This window comes from Poecile atricapillus, chromosome 8 (assembly GCF_030490865.1).
Source record: "Poecile atricapillus isolate bPoeAtr1 chromosome 8, bPoeAtr1.hap1, whole genome shotgun sequence".
In the NCBI taxonomy this organism is placed as follows: domain Eukaryota; kingdom Metazoa; phylum Chordata; class Aves; order Passeriformes; family Paridae; genus Poecile; species Poecile atricapillus.
The window spans coordinates 10814533-10837617 of NC_081256.1; the positions used below are offsets into that span (position 1 = coordinate 10814533).

Here is a 23085-nt window from a genome sequence, read left to right on the forward strand (position 1 = left end):
GCTCCTGCACCTTACAATAATCAGTATTTAAAATAAAATAGAATGGTCCTATTTTTTTTCAACTTCTATTTTACTTGTTTAATAAGTGGTTTATCCAGTCCTATCCAGCACAGACTTTAGAGGGAGACAGTCTATCTTTTGAAATTCTACCTTGCCTTTAGTGTCCTCTAGTATTTACTGCTCTTGCAACTCCCAGGAGTTCTGCTGATAAATGGAAAGCCTCTGGGCCCTTTCTGTAGAGTTTTTAGGCTGCCTGCTACAGGCCCAGGAATTACCCAGGGGTCTAAGTGTGTCTGCTCCAAGGTGCTGTAAACCCCAGTGTCTGCCACACCTCTGGAATACAGATTCTTGCAGACTTCAAGGGTCTGTTCTGAGGGTCCCAGCTCAGCTGGGCACTCTTGTCCATTCTTGGAGCTTCAAGCTAACAAGATGTTGGGCAACACATGACCAGCATTTATGGGCTCCCTATCACATTACTAAAAAACACAGGAAAATATTTCACAATATTTCTTTCTAAATTTTGAACCTGAAAAAAGCTTTTACTTTTTTGTTTTTAAAAATGGAACAATACTTTTCACCTGAACTTTAGAATATCCTTCAGAATAGGAACTTTGTCAGAATAGGAATTTTTTCAGGTAATCTGCTCTGGTGCAGCCTTATCTAAACTGTAAAAGGGACCTGTCATCCTGTGATGGGAGCCTTCTCGGTTCAATTCAAACTGAGATTCAGGATGGCAGTGCTTATTCAACTGATGGGTACTAGGAAATGGGAAAGGGTGGCAGGAAATGTTTTTGGGATTTAAACAGTACAATTGTATGGATCTGCATTGCCTGGAAGAAGAGACTCTTGGTTTTGTCTCCTCTTGTCTCAAGTAATGTTGTTCTGTGTTCTGAATTGCTTTGTTTATTATCTTTTAAATGGGAAAGTCTGAGAAATTGTCTCTTACAGAGATGTTAATTACAACTGACACAATCTTGCTGTCATAAACCATAAGCTATTTTCCTACTGATTAAGATATTATGTGTTTTTCAACCTGCAGGAAACGTTGCTTTCCTTTGTTCATTATCTCCTGCAAGATGATGAGTTCTAATCAGGAGGAGGTCACTTTGGGCTCTTTTCTCCAGTATATTGAAGATATGGGGATGAAAGCCTATGATGGCTTGGTTATACAGAATGCATCAGACATTGCTCGAGAGAATGATCGCATGAGGAATGAAACAAACCTGGCTTACTTGAAAGAAAAGAGTGAAAAACGCCGAAAACAAGAAGAAGCAATAAAACGGTAAATATTTTGATAAAAACATGAGTGGTCTGGCAGAGTGAGTGAAAAACAAGGGATTCAGATATGGTAAATACGTGCAGAGCAGTTGATTTCTAAGCAGCTTGCTGGCAAAAGCAGTACACACCATGGGCCTCTGTCAGGCCTCTGACACACGTGGTTTACATTGTGTTGACATAGTTTGAGCGTGTGTGGCATCTTGAGCAGGTGTGATTTGTAACAAAAAGTTTGGGTGTTTGGAATAGGAGATTTAGATCCTGTGACAAATGGGTTGTCATCCTGTTAGTCTTGTAGAAGAACAGTTTGAACTTAGTGCAAAAATGTATTTGTGTGTGAGCAAGACAGGGACAGTCTCACAGGTCAAAATAGACTCTCCTTGAGCTGATGTTTGAAATATGGTAAATTTTCAAAGCTTTTCAACTGGTGTCTAAGGTTTTTGATTTTTTTAAAAACAAGAGTCTATTATTTACATTTTCCTTTCAATTCTGTGATCTCTGAAGTCAGTAACAATATTGCAATCACTTGCAGGAAAATGGATCGAGCCCCTGATGGGCAGAACACTATAATGGCTCTTCTTGAACAATTGCATTGATTTTAATTGACAGTTAATGAGAGGATCATTTGCATGACCTGGCCTCTTGTGCCAATGGATATCAATGAAATCTCTGCAGCCTCTTGGAGAGGAAAAGAAGGTTGAATGGGATAGATATAAATATTTATTACATACACCCTTGTTAATACAAAAAATTGGTTTTTCTTGAGGTGAAGGTAAAATTCTGTTATACAGGTAAATCCTTCATCCAAATCCTTAACTTTTATATGCAAATGGATGGCTTGAGCATAAACTGATAGGAGGTCCTTTGAATTTTTTCCCCCAGCATGAGTCTTCTGTATTTCAGTTTAAGTGATTAAATTTTATGCTATGTCTTGGGTACTGTACATCCAGGTATAACAGACATGCTGTGCTGTGAACATTCAAGCAACGCCTCAGTAGTCTGATAATTTTGATGGAACATTAAAAGGAAAAGAGCAGCACACACAGTTTGAGAGAGGAGGGAGATGAAGGAATTATAGTGAATATATGTCTGCTTTATGTTCCAGGGAGTGGAACTATTTGGGTTGTCAGTAATTTCATTGGAGTGATAAGAATACTGTGAAATTAAGGTGAATACAGCTAATTAGACTGTACTCTAGCTAACCTGCTTGCATATATTTTTATATGTGTGACCATAAATGTTACTAAGTACCAGAACAGATGTTGTTATGAATAGGTTTCTTGGGACATGAGAGAATAAATTGTGGACCTACCTGGTTCTTTATAGTCCTCTAGCCAAGCTTTTCTACCTCATTTGAATGGTAGTGACAGTATTTCCTACACTGTGGTTGGTTTGTGTGGTTTTGTTCATTGATCCTGGCAAAGAGATTTGATGAAGAGCTCTGGATAAATACAGATGATTTAGGGCTGAGCCAAACCATGAAATTCTTGCCCACACTCAACTGAGATCAATGCAAACAGAGTATTTATCCTCAGTCACAGAGCCAGAAGACAGGAGGTAGAGGACCAGCAACACAGTGGGCTTATTAGAGGAACAGCATGTATTTGTATGTGGTTTGGAGATACCAACAATTCCTCAATACAGTGCTCTTCTGTGGGAAACTATGTTTGCAGTGACTCCCTCTGATCCCTCCCCATTTGGCTTATCTCAATAACACTGAGGGGGGCAACAGTATCTGCCTGAGAAAAAAAAGTAGGAAAACACCTCAGGAAATCTTGAAAACCACTTTCTTTAAGTCTTTTTTTGCTTTCTCCCATGTAAACTTGGTGAGGTAAAAAAAGATACTTGAGATCAACCTTTGGCTGGAAAAACTAAAAGCAATGGCAGACCAAGGGAAAATTTCTGGTTTGACTAAAGGGACCATGAGCCTGAAGGCACTTAGGCTGATTGCAATTGAGTCAGCCCCCCCAGTAACCTCCAGAGATTCATCCAAGACCATGTTGTCTGTTGAAATGCAGCAGTCAGGAAAGGTTAAGTAGGATCATTGAGTTCTTCTTTGTTCTGTACTGTATTCTTTATGTCTTTACCTTATCTCGGTGGGTATTTATATTATCCCTAATTCCTGAGAGCGTGGCCTAGATAGCAAGTGGTGCACATGTGTAGTGGTAACTGCCAGCAGTCTGGAGACTCCCAATAGCTGAAAACAATCTCCTTAGCAACAAGGGAGTCATCCCCTGTGATTAACTGCAGGTAGATTTTTGAGGAGGAAATGGGGTTCCCACCAATACTTTTCTTTTGCTTGTGAGAATCAAAATAAAGCAGCCAGAAGTCTTTGGCACCTACAGAGAATTACCTGCTTCTCCAATTATTGAATTATTTAGAAGGTATTCAATTTTAGTGTTCAGATGGTCTCTATTAGAAGAAGGCTGTTTGTGTATATTAACAACATAACAATGAGTAATATATTGTTTAATAAAGTGGTGATATTCACACACAACACTATTTAGAAGCAGCTGTTATTTACCTAAATCATCTCATAATTGTGCTGAATGACTTAAGTTCATTGAAATGCATTAGTCTAAGCAGTTTGGAAACAAGATCTGAAAAATGACCTAAAAAAAATTGTTTGATTTTAAGTTTTTCTTTCCAAAGGTTACATTGGGCTGTGTTTCTTCAGTAGCACTGATGAAATGACACCTTCAGAGTGATTGCTGCCTCATGGTGTCTGGTTCTGATAGGTTAATTGTGGGGAAAAATGTATGGATCCATTGTACATCGTGGGATATAAACACAGCATATTGGATTGGGAAAAAAAACCCAACTAGTCTTTGTCTAATCTTGCTGGGCTGAGTCAGCTGATCTGATCTGAATTTCTGACCTAATTTTAGTATGGTGCTTAGCGCTCATGCGGAGAAAATAAGGTTAATGTGCTGGTTAGTAGCTGAGAGTAAGACATAATAAATACATATGTATATAGGACCTTATGTATAGACATTATTTTTCATCTTTTATTCATCTTGTCTCATTACATGATCATTGTTTATCCAGGGAGCTATGTCCAGATTAAGAGAAGGTAGTGGCATATTGCCCACAGAGCCTATAAATTGCAAATAAAGTTATGGAGCAGTATCATTTTCACTGGCAATACCATGAGATGTGTGTTTGCCATGATACAATATCAGCTGTAGGCAGCATTTCTGGGAACAGAAGGTAGATTTGCCTCAGCTATTGTGGGTGCCAGGAAAAAGGTGAGCATTTGGAATTTATATAGGGCATCTGTAAGAATGAGCAATTGCTTTCTGACTCAGCCATAACTGAAATGCACATATTTAGTTACTTTATTATTGTTTTGTGTGGATACTTCACCAATATTTTCCCTTCTAAATTGCACAAATATAAAAGTTTGGTAAGAATCAAATAATGAACCCTCCTCCTCTGAAGGCTTGGACATGTTGCATTAATCAGAGCTAAACTTTTGAGGAGTGCATTCTTTCAAAGGTCTGGCTTCTTTTTTTTTTTATGCATCATTCAAGTTACTCTTTCTGTCAGGGAAGTTGTCATTTTCACTTGTAACACTGTGAGGATGTGACTACTCTCCTTTAAAGCTGGTGGTGTCAGTGGGTATGAATTTCTGCTGGCCAAATCCTGAATTTAGTCATCAAAATATTTACTTCTAATGGTTCCCCTTACTTGTAGCTCGTTCCCAGGACCTAAATGGCTCTATGGAAAGCCTTGCTTGTGCTTGTATCCAGACAGATGCTGTCAAGAGGAGGAGCTTTTAGGAGCACTGTTGTGTGCTAAAGCTAGCAGAAATGGGCCAGCCAGCCAGTGGCAGAGTTAAGCTCTTGTAGTAAAGAAGGAATTGTAATGAACAGCTGTCAACATAACCTCTCCTTTCTTTGGCAAACCAAGTACTGAAGACTAACCCATCAGCAAAAGTAAGATCACATTTTTCTCTTGCCTTTTTTTCTTTTTTTTTAAATAGTCATGGAAGTAATTGAATTCAGGTATTATCTTTCTGCAGCTTTCTGTCATTCCTATCCTTAGTTTCCTTCATGAATAAGATGTAAAATATGTGTCCTTCAGCTAAAAGTTGTATTATCAACCGTGGGTGACAGCAAGAAAATATAAAAAGATTTCTATGCATTGGATTATTCACTGCCAAAATCTCTATTCAGCTGAGAAAATGTGTGTAATCTTAGACTATGTGGACATGCTGAAGAGTTTATACCAAAATATTTCTACCAGAATAAAAAATAACCTAAAATAATTTCATTGTGAACTTAATTTTTATGTCTTGAAATCAGAACAATACCTTAGGTGAAAGAATCTCTAATGTACTATTTCTTTTATTTCTGAACATCTGTCTGTAATTGAAATTCTGGGTAGTAAACGGTGCATTTCTAAATTTGCAGAAATAATTATGCTTTGTAGATGACAGTATGCTTATAGCCTGACCTCAAAAAAATGGTGAAGGAAGTGCATTAAATATTATGGGTCATGGTGAGAGCCTCAGTTGAAATACCTGTAAACACATTATTGAGATATTATACATTACAAGCTTGTTAACCCATTGTTTTTGGCTCGATGTGTTGATGTAAGTTGTAGATATTTTTGTTTGTTTTGGTTTTTTGTTTGTTTTTCTTTTTTGTTTGTTTGGGGTTTTTTTGTTTGGGTTTGTTTGTTTTGGGGCTTTTCTGTTTGTTTTAGTTTTTAATTCAAATCTGAGTTCACTTGGTGAATGTGGTTTTTGGATAGGAGGTCAGTGGTACATGCTCCTTTGATCAAAAGGTTTGTGCTATAAGGAAGCTTAACTGGGGCACTGTTGTTTTCTTTATCTTCCTCCTGGACATGTTGCATGCTCATTTCAGCCTAGATTAAGTTTATTGCTCTAATACCACTGTTATGGTGGAAGTGGCTGATGAGATGTGATGAGACTAATTTTTCTATGACTTCAAAACCTTTTTCTCATGAAAACATGAGCTGTGTTTTGTAATTGGTTCAATGTAGAAAGAGTAGTATTGATAGGTTTTTTTCATCAAGAGTAAGTAAAATGGTTGTGCAGTCAGTGACCTCCAAATGTATTTTTGTTGCTTTTATAAGTAAACAGATGTGATGATTTAGCCAACAAATCCTCCCTTCCAAATGCTCGTATCCATATGGCTGCCTGTATTATTGCCATACAAAATAAACAACAGACACAATGCAAACTATTTTATATTGCCATTGCTGTTATTCAGAGTTTTATTTTAGAACAGTCATGTGATTAATGTCACTTAAAATTTACCATAGAGGCTGATATCCAGCCTCACAATCCAAAAGACCAAGGAAATAAAGCAGAAATCATTATCAGTTTGCTATCTAAATCTTGATGTTATTTTCAGGAACTCCTCCCTTTTAGGGCTTCTGCTTACAACCTTTACTGCTTCTCAGGGTGTTTGCATGGTCTCTTTCCCTCCATTGTTCCACAAATTGCTCAGATCTATGCTGATCCACTCTGTAGGTGGGTGCATTGTTTTCTCTCAGGATTCATTCGCTCTATTTAAAAGCACATTTGGAGTGTGGGGTCATAGAGAGCCCAGAAGGGTCCTAAAGGGGCTACAGACCCCTATTCTTGTTAAAACTCAGTGGAAGTGTCCTGACACTGCTGGTACTCACAGGACTGCTTGACCTCCTGTGTAAATGAGTGAGCTGGCCCTGCTCCAGCTCCATCTGGGTGTGTGTTCCCATCCAACCTCCAGGCTGGAGCTGCCTTGGCACAGGAGGCATCCTGGAGGTGGGCTGGAGCTCGGGACACAGTCCTGGCCCACTGCTCAGAGGTGCTGGGGGCTCTGAGGATCTTAAAGGACAGTTTATAGCCATTTGTTCCCACTCCACTTCTATTTCCACTCTCTTCTCTCACTATCTTTTGACTACTCTTCAGGATGGAGTTAAAATTATCTTGCATTTCTTCTAACCCAAAAGCCCTCTTAGCAAGAGAGATGCATGTAGAGCTGTGGAAATATTTTTCATGATCCTGTAGAGTTCTGGTGGTGCCATTATTTGCAGTCAAATGTTTGCATTTGTTTGGAAAATGTTTTCAAGTATGTTACAAAATTGCAAAGGGTAGAGTAGATTTTAATTGAAAACTGTTGTTTCGAAGACTGGATGAAAAATAAGGAAGACTATTCTCAAGCATGCCCAGATGAAGTTTTTATAACTATTCTAGGATGGACTTCATTAACAGAGAAATACATTCAGTAATACAGCACAATTCATACGCAAATTAAAAGCATTGATCTGTTCTGGCTCAAGTTCTTCAGTAACCAAAAAATGCTCCATGCTGAAGTTCATTGACCCCTGACAAATTTTGTAATTGCCTGTGACCCAAATTTAGAGCTCGTGTTGCAACCTGGAGGACAGATACTTGTACAAAAAGCCTGTAGGAAGAAATCTCACAACCCATTGTAGCAAAATTGTAGCTAGCCATGGTCCTAGACACTGGGAACACACAGCCCCAGCCTGAGAACCCAGCAGAACTGATGCTCTGTGCCAGCATTAGAACAGTGAATCTTTCTGTACCTTCAGGAAAATCCATCATTTAATAATAACTGTTCATAAAGTTGAAGAAAAACAAATGTTTTCTTTGAGCAAAGTAGCTCAGTTCATTGCTCTTTTCAGGGCCACGAATCACAGCTGTATTTGGCTGGATTTAATATTAATAAAGATTGCTTTAAGCCCCATCCAGCTGGCAGGCATCTGTGCCCTTTGCATGTTCTCCTCAGCACCCTCCTGACAGGGTATGCTACTTCTATTTGCTTATTTATTTCTATTCTTTCACAGGGAAACATAGTATAATACTTAATCATTTAATTGGGATATTTATTTCCTTAGCCTAAAGCAGAGAGTCTGCTCTTGGGTATGCTCCTGGAAAAAGAGAATGTCACACCATTTCTGTAACAGAAGCATCAGGTGAAGGGCATCTTGTTATCAAGTTATGCTGCATCAGTGGCTAAAATTTGTATGAAAAGAGGAATGTGTATGTGCACTGATTAGATTTTTGTGTGATTGGATTAAAATCGCAAGGAGAGATTAAAGAAGAAATGGATTGCAGAGATAGTATTAGCTGTTGGTTTTATAGTTAATTTGAGAACGTTTTTATTTTTCCTTCTGGCTTTCTACTCTAATTTAAGTTGTAATCCTAAACGAAGTCAGTTAAAAATATATATAAAAATAAACAAATGCACAAAACCCTCACCACAAAAAGGCTCCCATAACACCAACTAAAAAAAGGCCTTTGTGTGGTGTTTGTCCTGAGTATAAAGAGTACAGCCAGCAGGTGGGCCCAGCTCAGCCCTTGGGAGAGCCCTGCTGGGCTGGGGCAGGGCTGCAGCCCCCCGTGAGCTGCCAGGAACCTGGGAATGAGCAGGGCGAGCTGCTTTGGTCCCACAGAAGGTGAGCGTCAGTGGAATTGGTTTTCATCTCCCTTTTTATTGCACAGTACCCAAGGTCCCCAAATGGAAATTAGATTCCTCTGAAGCACTAACCCAGCACACACAGAGCAAAGACAGCTCACAGCATGAGCTGAAATTGTACCCAACAGGTGACTAAAGGGGCAGCTGAAGAGTTAGGGGACTGCTCATTTCCTTCCCTGTGCTAGTGCAGCACAGAATAAACTGAAGTGTGTCCCCAGTGGTTGTGATGAATTATATCCAGCAGCTCTCTCTGAAAGCTACAGAGGAGCAAACACTTCCAATGGACCCTGGCTGATGCTTCTGGAATGTGTCAAGATTGAGAAGGCCAAAACCAGCTAAAACGCACAGAAATATTCCTGCAAACAAGTGTTTTTCTTGACAAAATGGTAAAATTTAATAGATCAAAAATGAGAGTAACTGTAGGATTTTCCATAAATTAATAAGATTTACCTGGGATTAATCCATTTCTCTTTTTGGTGGATTATACAGGGCATATCTCACCAGTAGATCCTCTGTGAGCTGAGGGCACTTTAGTTATTAAGTTGAGATCACATGTTGGAGCCATTAAGTGAATTGCTTTGAACAGCCTTCCCCTGAATGCCAGGGCAAATGCTGTATTTCATACCCTTAGCTAATTTCATGCTGTAATTTAATTTCAGAAACATACTTTTAATTGAATCTTTAAAGACAAAAGGAAACTGCTGAGTCCTTTAGTACTGCAAAAAGAGATTGTTTAAAAATGTAGCCCATCTAGAGAATAATTTTCTATAATTAAACACAAAGTTTGTTTTGCTTCCCTGTGTGCAGCTATGGGGTAGCAAATTCCTGCTGTTTGCTGAATTCTCAGGGCTGAAAGAGAGGTATTGAGGAGTGTGAAAAATTATTTATCTTATGCTCAGTTTTGTGACTCTGACATGAGACAATCCTGCAACCATCCACAATGGGCATGTCTGAATAAGTAAAGCAAGAGAGGATAATTAAAAAATTAGCCTGCTAACACCAAAATCACATTAGTGGGAGCCTGACTGGTGATCTCATTTTCCTAATTTTTGCTGATGAGATGAATTTGAGTGAGATATTAACAATTTTGTCATTAAAAAAATTCAGTACCACAACAAAAACAGTTATTTTCATCTTAAGACAGCGTCCAATATTTTAGTGGTTAGATTTTGATATTCATCTTCCATAGGCAGAGAAATTCAAGGTAGTTTCAGTACAAATTCATATAATCTGTTATGCAGCTTGCTTGTGCGAGAAGCATCTTGATTGGATCTGTAGTGATGTAGGTCTTCAATTTTTTGGACATCCGATTAAAAATAATAGCAATCAATGCTAAATGCTGCTCACTCTAATGGAGAGGAAATCCTGGAGCATCACTTTGTGCTTTAGTATTTTGTTTCCTTTAAATCAGCAAGTAATTTGCAATGGATATTTTCCCTTTTATTGCTATTGGAGAAAAACCTATAGTACGTGCTAGAAGTGACCTGTGTAGGGGTGCAGTAAAAAGCATAAGGTTAAAAAAGAGAAGGATCTGAAATTAACCCATGAAGCCCCAACAGAGTATCTTCTAATGAGGGGAAAGAACAAAGACAACTTCATGATCTTTCTGTGCTGAGAGAGCTCTGCATTTTCACATGCTCTGGGTTGGTACCAATTACAGGTTGAATGGTGCTGTAAGGTTTGAGAGCAGCCCCTTATATGTGATGGGCAGAGTTAGGAAGGCCGTGTAGGAGTATGGGGAATCTACGTGGCTTTAACTAAAACTGAATTTTTATTTGGTTTTCTGGTGGGAAGGAAATATTGAGAGATCAATTGTCTTTTTTAATACATGTCATCCCTTTTCAGGCACATCTACAAACAAGGAGACAAAGGATTGACTTTTATTAAAAATTTCAATTACTTTGAGGTCTTTCTGCTTTTACATAATTTCTCAGAGGCTAGGGAACCCACTTTTTATGGTTAGGCTCTATGGTTAGACTCCTTATAAATTATTGTGTAAAGTCTCTATCTGAGATTATTATAGGACTTGAATACCTTTCCTCTGAAAGCAGTAGCACACATGAATATTCCCTGTATGGATATTAAACACTGAAGGCCGTGGTATGCCAGAGGTCTTTGAACATTTTATGTTAGATCCTGGCATCATAGTGAGGTTCCTGAAAGTGCAAGAACAACATACCTTGCTAGAATTGACCTCAGTCTGGTAGAAGAGTCCTATGGCTGCCCCTACAGAGCCAGAGGCCCCTCAATAAACCTGCCTTTGCAAAATAAACCTGCAAGTAGCTCCAGATGCATTCCATTACCAGGTTAGGAATGGCAGCCCACATGATGCAGGTCTCCATTAGCCTGCTGTATTAGCAAGCTGCTTCATTTTGGTGGTAGATGTTAGGACTCTCATGATGAAATACTACCTCAGTGTCAGGAAGACCTTTCACAGAAATGTTCTGCATTGAATGTCAGGTAATGTGGATTACCACATTAAGAAGTGCAATGAGTGAATTTAGGGTTGTTTTGACATGATTTTTATTTCACTGGAACAGCCATATCCCATTCTTCTCCCTGCCAATTGTAAGTGAATAAAGGGCTGAAGAAGAAATTCAATATTCTTGGTACTTAAATGGAAAAATATTCTGAAATTCATGTACTGCAGTTTATGCCAAAATGCAGCTGCTATCGAAGATTGAACTGCTACTGTTTGTTACATGGCTATTGTTCTGAGATTAGAAGGTTTTTCAGCCGTTTATCATAAATACCATTTCAGCGGTAATTTTAATTGTTTCAGCTTTACATCCAAACTGTTAGGCAAAGCAAAGCACAGCTTTTTTCCCCTATGAAATCATATTTGTGCATTGCTAACCTGAATTGCGCTGCCTCGGTGCTGAGGCGGATGGGGAGCCGCATATGTGCTTGCCATGGCAACCCCTGGCTCACACGAGACACGCTGGTTCAGCCAAAGAGCCTCATGGCTTATTGAGCACAGAGCCACACACACCAGTGCCCATGTGACTGCTCCTTAAAGGGAGACTGCCTTTGAGCACCAGTCCTTCCACCAGCATCATCTTGCCTGTGTTCCTTCTCCTCTTAGATGCTATTTTGAGCTTTAAAAAAATGGATGGAAGTTGAAAAGGCTTTGCTCGTAGCTTTTTTTTTTTTAACTTCTGTCTGTCTTTCATTTGAAAAAAAATCTATGTGTGAAGATAAAGTAGTGAGGTTTTTAATTGTGATTTTTAAAATTGGATATTAAGGAGCTCTTTGCAGTTGAGTGAACTATACTGAATATATTGCTTTTCTGGAAACATTTTTTTGCTCTCACCTCCTAGATTCTACTAGATTGCAGAAGAGTAAAAGAGGACAGAGCAAAAAAAAAAAAAAAAAAAAAAAATCAAAACCAGTCTTGGTCCATTCCATTATCAACAAAGCATTCCAAAAAGATCTTTGCTCCTTTACATACTTCCTTTTAGACTTGATTACAATGATGACAATGACAACAATCTCTGGCTCCTTACCCAGTAAAATATAGACTGATACAAGCTTTCCCTAACTTAGCTTGTTCAAAGGGAGTCTTGTGTGGCATTTGATTAGGAAATCTGGAGGGCTGCAGTCTCACAGGAATGAGTGGTGGTGTGGAAGGAGAAGTTGAGAGGTGGGGCTGGAGTTAAACAAGTGTTTGTCTGCACTTTAATGTGCACAAAGGGAGCAGCAGCAGTGCAGTGCTGCCCTGATTCCTTTGCTACAGGGCAGGTGCAGCATATGCTGCTGTCACTGTCAGCTCTGCTGCCCACTGGCACGGTTTGTACTTGGAAAGGAGCTCCTGAAAAACTGGTCTTTACTCGAACAATGGAAAGGAAACACTTTCCCCTTCGCTTTGCCTCTCCTCTGTCAGATGCCTGACTGAAGCAATGTGATTTTTCTTTCTCATCTAGTTGGAACCTGAGGTTTTTGTGTCAAGAACTTTGTGTGAGCCCAGCTATGCTACCAGGTGCCTGACTAAAATGGAGAACACTGCACAGCAACAAAACACTTTGAGATACTGCATTTGTCTTAATTAGTTATTGCCAAAACCCCTTGAAGTTGTTTAGGCTCCTGTCTGCTATGCAGATGCAATTTATCAAGCACTATAGAGAGACCAACTCTTAAGTCCATGTGCTGAAGTTAATTTTTGTGATTTATGGTGTTGCTTTTGAACTTGAAGAAAATCTATTTTCAATGTCCAGTTCCAGGCTGTCAGATTTTCATCTTCATTTCCCAAGTAATCAGTCAAGGTGCAAATACTGATAATTAACACTATTCTGTGAGAAACTGCTTGTTCCTTCTGTTTCAAAAGAGTTTATTATTTGGTTACCATTTTGGAGAAGATCTATGGTAAGTGAACAATAATCTGAATAATTAATTTAGAGAGGCACTTTTACCTAAATTGACTGCTAAACAGAGAGGAAATATTATCTGTGTTATGAAGCACAAGTGACAAAGTGTGTATCTGTGCATCTCTGCCAGTGATCGTACACAGATTCCAATATAAAATCAGCCTTTAAATAAGGGGACATGTAAAGGGAATGTGTAATAAAACTCTTTTGGCAGAACAAAGTATTCTAGGTTACTGTTTTTATTGTATTTTATGACAGTATTGATTTTTCAACATCTTTTATTTGTTATTAATATCTGTTCTAATATATTATTAAGAGGGAAAGGAAACTTAGAGATTATGTCTTTCCAGGGAAAGCACTGAACAAAGGCCCTCTCCACTCCACTAAAATGTAGTGAAGATTTTGACAACCGCTCCCAGCAGTCTGCTGCTGCTGTGTTGTGCTGTGTCTGCAGAAGGGTAGGAGTGGCAGCAATATTTCCCCTTTCATGAGCTGGCTTGTTAGAATTCCTTCATGCCTACAAGTGGGATTGCATTTTCAGAAAAGATTACCACAATCAATTCTTTTCCTGAGAAGCTGGCCCAAACCTCTCTTCTCTTCTAAAATTTCAAATGTCATTAATTCAGTTAACTAATGAACTTTGCTGTCTAAAGGTTTGTGTTTAAACCACAGGTTTCTGTATTGTTTGTTTGCAGCTATGACAGTGGAAAAGGCTATTTAGGCTCATGACAAAATATTTTGACTAGCCTCTTCCTACTTAGTCATTTGTTTTTCCACAGTATATATTTATTGTGAATTGTCTTCCCAAGAGATTACAAACAAGATGGTAGCTTTCACTAGCTGATCTTTGCTGCCATTAAACTGTATGCTGATCCATGAGGTTCTGTACGAAGTGGGTTTGTTGGATTGGGCCTAAAATTTGTGGAAATAATGTCATTTCCAGTACACATCAGAAAAAAAAGCCAAATAACTTCATTGCAAGACATTTAGGGTTGCTAAGAGACAGAATGTAATTATCTGCCAATTTGTTTACCATTCCCAAACACATGGAAGGGGGAGAGCTGTGGGCTGCCCTGAATTCTAAGCTATGCACAAAATAAGCTGAATGCATTTTCTTGTCAAATGCAGTTTTGAGGGCATTTGAAAGTGACACGAGAGCTTTGACCTCCAGTTTCTTCCTAAATGTCTAATATTGGTTCTTTTCATTTCCCTCTCCAAATCTACATTACATGCATTTTAACTGATAATAATAATAAAACAAAAAAAAAACCAAAAAAACACCTCAAAACAACAACAACAAAAAAAATGAAATTTATAGAAATATTCAGTTTTTCTAGCAAGAGGATTAACAGCTGTGCTTGCTTGAAAATGATACCTTCTTTAAAAGTAGCAGTGTTCAGTGTTCCTGTCTTATGATACCATTATTAATGTATGCTGACATTAATGTAAGGTTGACCAGCATGTGTTATTGACTCTTTTTATGTCTCTTTTTCTAAAATGCTTTGTGTTGGTTTGCACTTTGAGATAAATACTGCAATTAGCTTTGGGTGAAAACATAGTTTTTGCCACAATGAAGTTTTCATTTCTTGGTATCACCATGGCTATTATGTAGGCAATACAAGATTTATGCCATCCTAAGCTATTAATTTTCTTGGTTTTAAATGCATGCATCTGGTAAATTAAATATGGGCAGTAAACAGAAAGAAGCAGAGGTTTCACCCCTGTTTTCAGAATGATTACTTTTTCCATTGCTCTTTCTTTAATAGAAATAAATATTCACTTTTAGCCAATGTGAAATCCTAGCTGTAAAATTGAAGAGCTCCCCACAATATCAAATGAATAAACAGCTCTCACCAGCCTAATAGTGAGCTCAGCTCTGAGTCTGTGTTCAATCAGTATCTCTGATAATGTAGTGCTGAATTGTGTCCCTAGAGGTGCATTACTGTTTTGTAGGATACTGCTCTGGGAAGGTTGGGACAGGTTGTCCTGGAGTGTGGTCTTTGGCCTCTGCACCTCACCCCACCAAGGGCTGTGAATCTTTCTGTTTGTTGAAATTCACTGGGGTGTATGAATGCAGATGTTTTTACCAAGCTTTAGCAAAGCCAAACCGAAGGTCACTTTCCCAGAAAAATTGTTCCAGAACAACTTTGTCTGGCAAGCCCTTCTTTGTAGAGGCTGGTAGCCTCAACCTTCTGAGCCAGCTCTTTGGGGAAGCACAGGAGTTTTAGGGAGATAGCATCAGCCCCTCAGGGTCACTTTGGCTCACTCTCTGATCCTTGTGGCTGCAAAAGCAGTCTTGATTTAGTTCTGATGAAATCCATCTTTTAAAGTCTGCACCAGAAGGGCTGCAGGCACGCTGGCCTGGGTCACAGGGCTTGCTTTCAATGTCCAGTGGTGCCAATTCAACAGCAGAAGCTGCTATTGAGTAACTAAAGGATTAAGTGCCAGTTTTTCTGCTGACACCTTCTGAGTGCTCTAGAAGGCTGTCTCAGGCCATGGGAGCTCAGCAAGGGCTTTCTGGTGGTTGCTTCTTCTCTTCATGGGGTGCCAGTGACCTGCAGCTGGCTCCTAGGTGTAACCCCAAGGGACTGCCTAAAGAGAAGGGGATGAGTGGCTGCCAGTGAAGTCTGACCCTGGGTGATCCACTGTGACCTCACTGGCACCTTCAAGTGCTGGGTCTTGCTGCAGAAGCCCTTCATGCAAGGAGATGCCATGCCATGAAGAGCTTTGCTGCAAACTTTCTGGTTGTTTTGGTTTGTTTTTGTGTGACAACCATTGTTCTACTTCACACTAAGCATATAGTCAGGAAAAATAGGGTAAGATAAATTACATTCCTTTATACATTTACATTTCTGGATGCCCAGTTGTTGAAATGGAAATGAACTGAATCAGTAAATTTTTCCCCTGTCTTTGTACAGAATCTCATAACTTTTTTCTATTTTTTTTTATCTTTAATTTTTCAGAATTACTTTGGGATGTTCTTTGAGAGCAAGTGAAATGCAATGACAGAAAAATAGAAAGGGAGGTTGGTTATTTCTAATCTTTTTTTGTCCATTTCATGTAAATAAGGGGATGAAAAAAGCTTTTTTCAGTCTTTAATGGAAAGGCCATCAGAACTGTACATTTATTGCAGACCTTCCTTCATAAAGTGCCTTGTAAATGACTGAGATGCACAATCTAGAGATGTTCTCACCAGGTGATGCTGTTTAGTGATTTTAGTTGATATCTACTTGCAAAAGGGACCTTAAGATTTGTTTTAATGACTGCTAATATGTTAATATGGCTGTTCATATTTTTATTAATTAAAGAAATGTTAATAATTTTTCAGAGCATATTAACAGTTACTTTACACAAATATTTATGTTAGTTACAGCAGTCCAGTTCCTGAGGTAACGCATAGCAAATAGTGTTTTTTTTTTAGCACATCTCCTGCTGTACAGTCTCACAAAACCTCCAGCTGTAAGGTCAGTTCCACGATTAAATGGCATATAGTTCAGCCTCTGTGTGAAAATAAACAATACTTTGCCATTATTTTTTGAATCATTTTTTAGGAAGTCTTTTATTATTCCATATGTTGGTTTATACCATGATCTCTTGCATTAAGACAGAATAAAATGCTTCTGTTTTTGGTGGAAAGATCCGTCAGTATGCCTGCTGGCCTTTAGTATGCTTGACACATTTGTTGTGCTTTTTTGGTACTTGATTGTGTCTGTTTGATTTCACAAAGCTGTAGGAACCTGCCTGGAGGGTTTCTATGGTGTGAGGTCTAATTCCACGTGAGTAGCAGAGGTGTTCACCTGAGCTCAAGCCTGAGTGCTCTCTGTCCCTGTCAGTCATTGTTTTATGGGGCAGAGCAGCCAACAGTAGCTCAGTACTTGGGTTTACTGCTTTTGCAGGGGCTGGTGTGCATGTAAACAATGCTGGGGGGGCTCCTGCTCCCTGAGCCAGACAGGAGGGAGGCAAGAGACTGCAGTGATGCAGGGGAAGGAACAGTGATCCAGGAGGTGACCTGGGTGGAAAGCTCTACAGCTGGGGTCCTCTGGCAGCTGCAAATCCCATCACAGCACGAACCCAGGGCGCAAGGCAGAGCTGCTTTCCTCGGTGTCATAGCCAAGCTTTGTCCTGTGCTCCAGAAGAGAGCTGCTGCCACCTGGCATGGGCCTGCAGCTCCTGAGGAAAGGCATTTGTACAAATAAAAATACTGCTACAGGAACTTTCTTTCAATCCTTATTAACTCTGTTTAGAACAAGCATTGCACGTGAGTTCAGATGTCTGTTGGAGGCTATTAGGTTTCATTTAAACTAAGTGAATATACTTGGTACAAGAATCAGAGGGTTTTTTTGGTGGTTGGAACACAGCTGTGAGTGCTTACAGTAGTGTTTGTGTACTGGTTGATCTTTACTAAATAAAGTAGCATATAAAATATGATGTCTCTCAGCATATTAGCCTTTGAAACATTGAAGCTTCCATGCAAAAGGAAAGGAAATTCAGATCTGCTTTTATTAATAAAGGACTGGTATACCTATATTAGCATCTGGAGACCATTTGCTTTTCCTCCTAATGAAGGAGGATGAAATATCAGGACAAATTTGTGAAGACTGGAATAATTTTTCTCTTTCTGTCTTTTCTCTTTCTTTGTTCAAAAAATTACCTCCCCTAGAAAGTTCTGGCAGTCTATTTCCTGCTTCCTTATAACACCTAAAGAGTGTATTAGGCCCGTGTGTATTCTAGTAGAAATATTGCATAATGTTGCTTTTTCCATTTCTAATCTGAACAGCCCAGCAAGAGCATGCTGAGATTTAGAAGCTGCCTGCTTTGAAACCTGCAGGTAGAGATCTCCACAATTTTCCCTGTTTACTGAACAGAGCTCAAGAATGGTGGTCTGAAGAAGATGAGATCAAAGCAAGGCAAAGAAACACATAAGATAAATCATGCAGAAGTAAAAATATTCGAAGTGTTTTGAATTCTCCTGGTCTAATACTTCCAAATGCAGCATATAATGACTCAACATCTATTGTCTTTGTGCTGTTTTGCTCTACAGATCATTAGGTAATAACTATTATGCCATGAGAATTTTTTTTTCTCAGCTTCACAGTTATGTTTGTCTTCTACAAAATAATTGTGAGGAATTGAAAAAGCATTTTATAGGCTTTTAAAATTCTGTTTTGTGGGAAATTCTGCATTTTTTGAATTTTACTTTCCAACTAAAACCAAAATCAGGGTTGTTTGGTTTTGTTTGGTTTTGTTTGTTTGTTTGTTTGTTTGTTTGTTTTCTGTGAAACAAATTTAAAAGGCAAAGTCCAATTTTTTCTTTCAATATACAATTTTAAAATACTGAAGTTAAAAGTCATTTCATGTTGAAACATCTACATGTTAAAAACTTCAAATGTGACCGCTGAATATGGATTCAGTGGATATGCTCACTTTTAAGTTGTTTCTTGACCTAAAACACTATCAAAAGTGACACAGGCTGCAGATGGCCTGGCTTTCAGCAAAATCTTTCATCATCTTCTCACATAAGGTGAGATTCCAGATTAAATATGGTAAAATGTAGGAGTGGGACGGAAAAAAAAAACAACAAACCAAAACCCAACCAAACCAACCAACCCACTGGAAACATTCAGCCTGCTTGTTTAAAACATTCCCCTGTGTCTGTGGTCCCTGTAAGGCTGTAACCTCCAGAGCCTTTGGCTGTGTGTTCTCTCCAGTGGGTTTGCTGTGGCTTCTGTGCTGGTGACATGACAATGTGCCTGCGTGGGCTTTCAGTGCACAGGGAGCAGTCTCGGGGCACTAAAAGGGGGCCTGAGTGAGGAGACACCTCACAGACCGAGATCATCTGAAGGCCAAAGTAGTTGATTCATGTTTATTTCAATGTGCTTTATGAACCAGCAGTGATTTAAGGTGCCACTTGTTCCATAGCGCTTGCCAGCCTGCTGGAAGAAACTCTCCATGACCAGAGGCAGTGAAGCAGAAACAGAACAGAGAGAGGCAGCAGAGGAATTGGAATTCTCAGGTTTTTTCTGCCAAAACAAAAGGAATAGGGTGGTCAGTTGTATTTGTGTGTTCTTAGCAATTTGCAGTCCTACAATTCACCCTTTCCATTTCTTGGTTTGGGAACTAGAAGCCATTTCTCCTGTATCCTCTGTACCATATGGAAACCTTCTGTCAATTCTCAGGAAAAAAAAAAAAGGTGTAAGATCTCTAAGAAGATCTAAGATTAATCTTTCTTTAGCAAGTTATAGTGCTAGTCTGTGCATTGAGGAAGGCCTTTTAATTACATTGAAAGAGCAAATTGAACTTTTAAAACATTTAATTTTTGGTTCTTTGCCTGGGTTCCAGACCTAAGTCAGGACTGTTAATATTACTGTTACTGTTTGCATACCTGACTATATATTTTCCCATTTTTCAGTCATGTAGATCAAGGCAGGAGAGCAGATGTACACATGAAGAAAATTTAGGTGCTTGTTTGCTAAAGCAGATTCTCCTAGACAGACAGTTTTGGGCAATCCCAGTGCTTCAGGAGACTTGCAGCCTGCAAAGGGCAGATGAACTGATTGTTGTGTTGGATGTTTCATGTGTGTACTGAGCATTGCAGTTCTGGTGAGTGCAAGGTTTCACAGCACACAACAGTCACCTTTTGGTTCATCAAGCCTGGGGATCTTTTGGCTTTGCAAACTACAGCTGTGTCTTTGAGCAGATGGGGCTCAGATTCAGCCATTTTCAGATTAAATCCTGCACTATGTCCCAATATAAATGTCTCTAACAGTATGACCCTGGTGTTAAAGTTGTAGCAGAAGGTGCCTGGATGAGCAGGATTGCCTGAATATTTACTGTATGGCTGTAAGTAACTTAGAAAATACAAGGGGATGCAGTATCCATATGGTGCAGACCTGCCAAAGCTTTTGGTTTAAAAGTCTGCAGTAGCCTTAAGACAGCTGAGGTGAGTGGAACTTGTTTAAAAGGGTGAACATGAAATGACAGCTTGAGAAAGAAATACATCGCCTGCTATTTTTCCCTCCTTCTCTGTGAAGTCAAAGCATTGATCTATTTTTAGTTTGAACTAAAACAAATTTCAGGTTGTTTAATCAAAATTGATTCTTTGCCTCCTCAGTGGCATCTTCAATTTGCAAGAATTTTCAGTTTCTTCATTGTGTTTATATGACCACAAGATACAAAGGTATCTAATCTTTCTGGTTTACTACTGTGCTTTTTAAAGCTTGGGATATTTATTAGAACCAGTCAAAGACCAGCAGATGTAATTTGATGAATAATTTGTTTGACAAGCAGTGGCAAAGTTCCTCAGATGATTCATACTCTCTGATTGCCTCACCTAAAGCTTTGTAGTTGCTTTGCTTTCACTGCTGTGTCCTCATTTGTCTCTTTGCAATACTTTCTGCTGAAAGAGATGCAAATCACTTTTCCCAGTCCTTTTCATCTTTCTCCTTGTGTGTGCATAGGAAACAGTGGAACATCCCAATCTGAGCATTTTGAGCCTGTAGTGGATAAGGCTTTTACAGGATGCACTCAGAGCCCGCTCTGAGTCGACTCACCTGAACACAGAAGGGGAAGAGGAGATGCAGTTGTGCATTTTTTAGAACAAATGTCTGTCATAATCTGGCGAAGCATCCAGGAGCAAATTTAGCCTAATCCTAAAATTAGCCAGTTTTCTCCCACTGTAGTTTTAGAACATCTCATTGCATTCATGATTAAATACTTAATTTTCAGCCCAAAGGAAGTAATTTTGGGAGTAGAGTTCTCAGTCTCTGATTTTTGAAAAATTTTATTTTATTTTTATTTATCAAGTGCCTCAAAGCATCAGGAGAGAGGTCTTCTCAACAAGGCACAGTCTGTGACTATTTTTCATAAGATGGGATTTCCATTTCTTGTAACAGCTGTGTTGCTATTCCTTTAAGGCCTTCATGCCTATTCATGGAGGAAACTGTTAAGACAGTTTAGTCTTTATCCTCTTCCTTGGAGACTGATGCTTTTGATTTGTTTTTTGTTGATTTTTAATGGGAATGTGTGATGAGTCTGTGGTCAAGTCGCACTATATCCACACTGGAAAAAATGCCTGTGTGGTCAAAAATCCTCTGAATTTTGTAATTATAATGAAGGCTTTTATGTCAGCTCTAATTGCTTCAAGTGAACCATTTCCTGGCCATGCTGATAACACATCCTGTTGCAATAACCACATCTCAGCCATGGTAGAATACCTGTTGAATTGGGCTAGCACTTATAAAGGAAAAGAGAATGAAGCACCCACCACTGCAGAAGATGGTAAATTTTCTTCCATTTTGATTTCATTGTATTTGTTAGATTAGAAACTAGAAGTAGATCCAACTGGATCTGTGAATAAATATATCTTTAATCAGTATATTCTCCCACTTTTCCCAAGCTCACAATTTGTCCTGAAGCAGTGAAGGCTAACATAAACCCATCTCATCTTCCTTTATTTACCGGAGTAACATTTGGGACGAACTTATTCCTGAATAAAATTTGCAATAAACCACTGGGGAAATGCTATTTTTTTCATCTCTTCATGGTTTATTTGTGAGTAGCCTGTTGCATTTTGACATTATTAGGGTAAGAATGCTGATGCAGGATGTCCTGGTTAGCATTATTCATTTGTACCCCGAGTAAATACAGTGGTTGCTGCTTGCCATGAGCCATCACGCTGCCAGAGCTGCCAGCAAGGAAAACAAAAGGTGCCGAGCGGCCCAGGTGTGCGGGCAGTGCTGCAGTGATCCTCCCTTGCAGCAGCAGCTGGAGCTCCATCCATCCATCCATCCATCCATCCATCCATCCATCCATCCATCCATCATCCATCCATCCATCCATCATCCATCCATCCATCATCCATCCATCATCCATCCATCCATCCATCCATCCATCCATCCATCCATCCATCCATCCTCCATCCATCCATCATCCATCCATCCATCCATCCATCCATCCATCATCTATCCATCATCCATCCATCCATCCTCCATCCATCCATCATCCATCCATCCATCCATCCATCCATCCATCCATCCATCATCTATCCATCATCCATCCATCCATCATCCATCCATCCATCATCCATCCATCCATCCATCCATCCATCCATCCATCCATCCATCATCTATCCATCATCCATCCATCCATCATCCATCCATCCATCCATCCATCCATCCATCCATCCATCCATCCTCCATCCATCCATCATCCATCCATCCATCCATCCATCCATCCATCCATCATCTATCCATCATCCATCCATCCATCATCCATCCATCCATCCATCCATCCATCCATCCATCCATCCATCCATCCCTCCATCCATCATCCATCCATCCATCCATCCATCCATCCATCCATCCATCCATCCATCATCCATCCATCCATCCATCCATCCATCCATCCATCCATCCATCATCCATCCATCATCCATCCATCCATCCATCCATCCATCCATCCATCCATCCACCCTTCCTTACTCAGCCCGGCGCTGGGCCATCATTAGCGGCTCTGTGCCGTTCCGAGCCGCTCCGAGGGAGATGAATTCCCACCGGAGCTGTTTCCTCAGCAGATGCAGGCGGCAGCTGCTTCTCTTTGTCGCTGTCCTCGGAAGGTGTGACAGGCTGGCTGCTGCCATTGGCGGGACGGGGCTCGGAGAGCTCCCCTGGAAATAAATCACCGTGCTTTTGGAGGGGATGTGCCCTCACTGGTGCTCAGCCAGGTTTCATCTGGCTCTGGGATGCTGGGGAAAAAGAGGGCACGGAGAGGAGTTTCCCTGTGTGTGCTGCGGCAGGGACAGAGATCAGCGGTGCCTGAGATCGGGAGGGATGCGGTGATAACGCCTCCATGCGCCTCTGGCAGCGCAGAGGAACTGGGTCAAGAGCAGCAGCTTGCTCTTCTGATGTTTGTGAGCACGATGGAGATCTGGCTGCTTGCTGCGGGATTTCTGCAAGCTTCTGTAAACTTTGGGTGCCATCTAAGAGAGCAGGCTG

The 23085-nt window shown here is 39.8% G+C and overlaps 1 protein-coding gene across 1 annotated transcript in view; it reads left to right on the forward strand.

The window, feature by feature from the left end:
- Nucleotides 1–1067: 1067 nt before the first annotated feature.
- NYAP2 (neuronal tyrosine-phosphorylated phosphoinositide-3-kinase adaptor 2) overlaps nucleotides 1068–23085 on the forward strand; it is a 127535-nt gene continuing 105517 nt past the window's right edge. Inside the window, exon 1 of the mRNA XM_058844294.1 lies at nucleotides 1068–1282. Coding sequence (XP_058700277.1) covers nucleotides 1077–1282 — 206 coding nt within the window. The 5' untranslated portion in view covers nucleotides 1068–1076. The remainder of the gene's footprint in view (nucleotides 1283–23085) is intronic.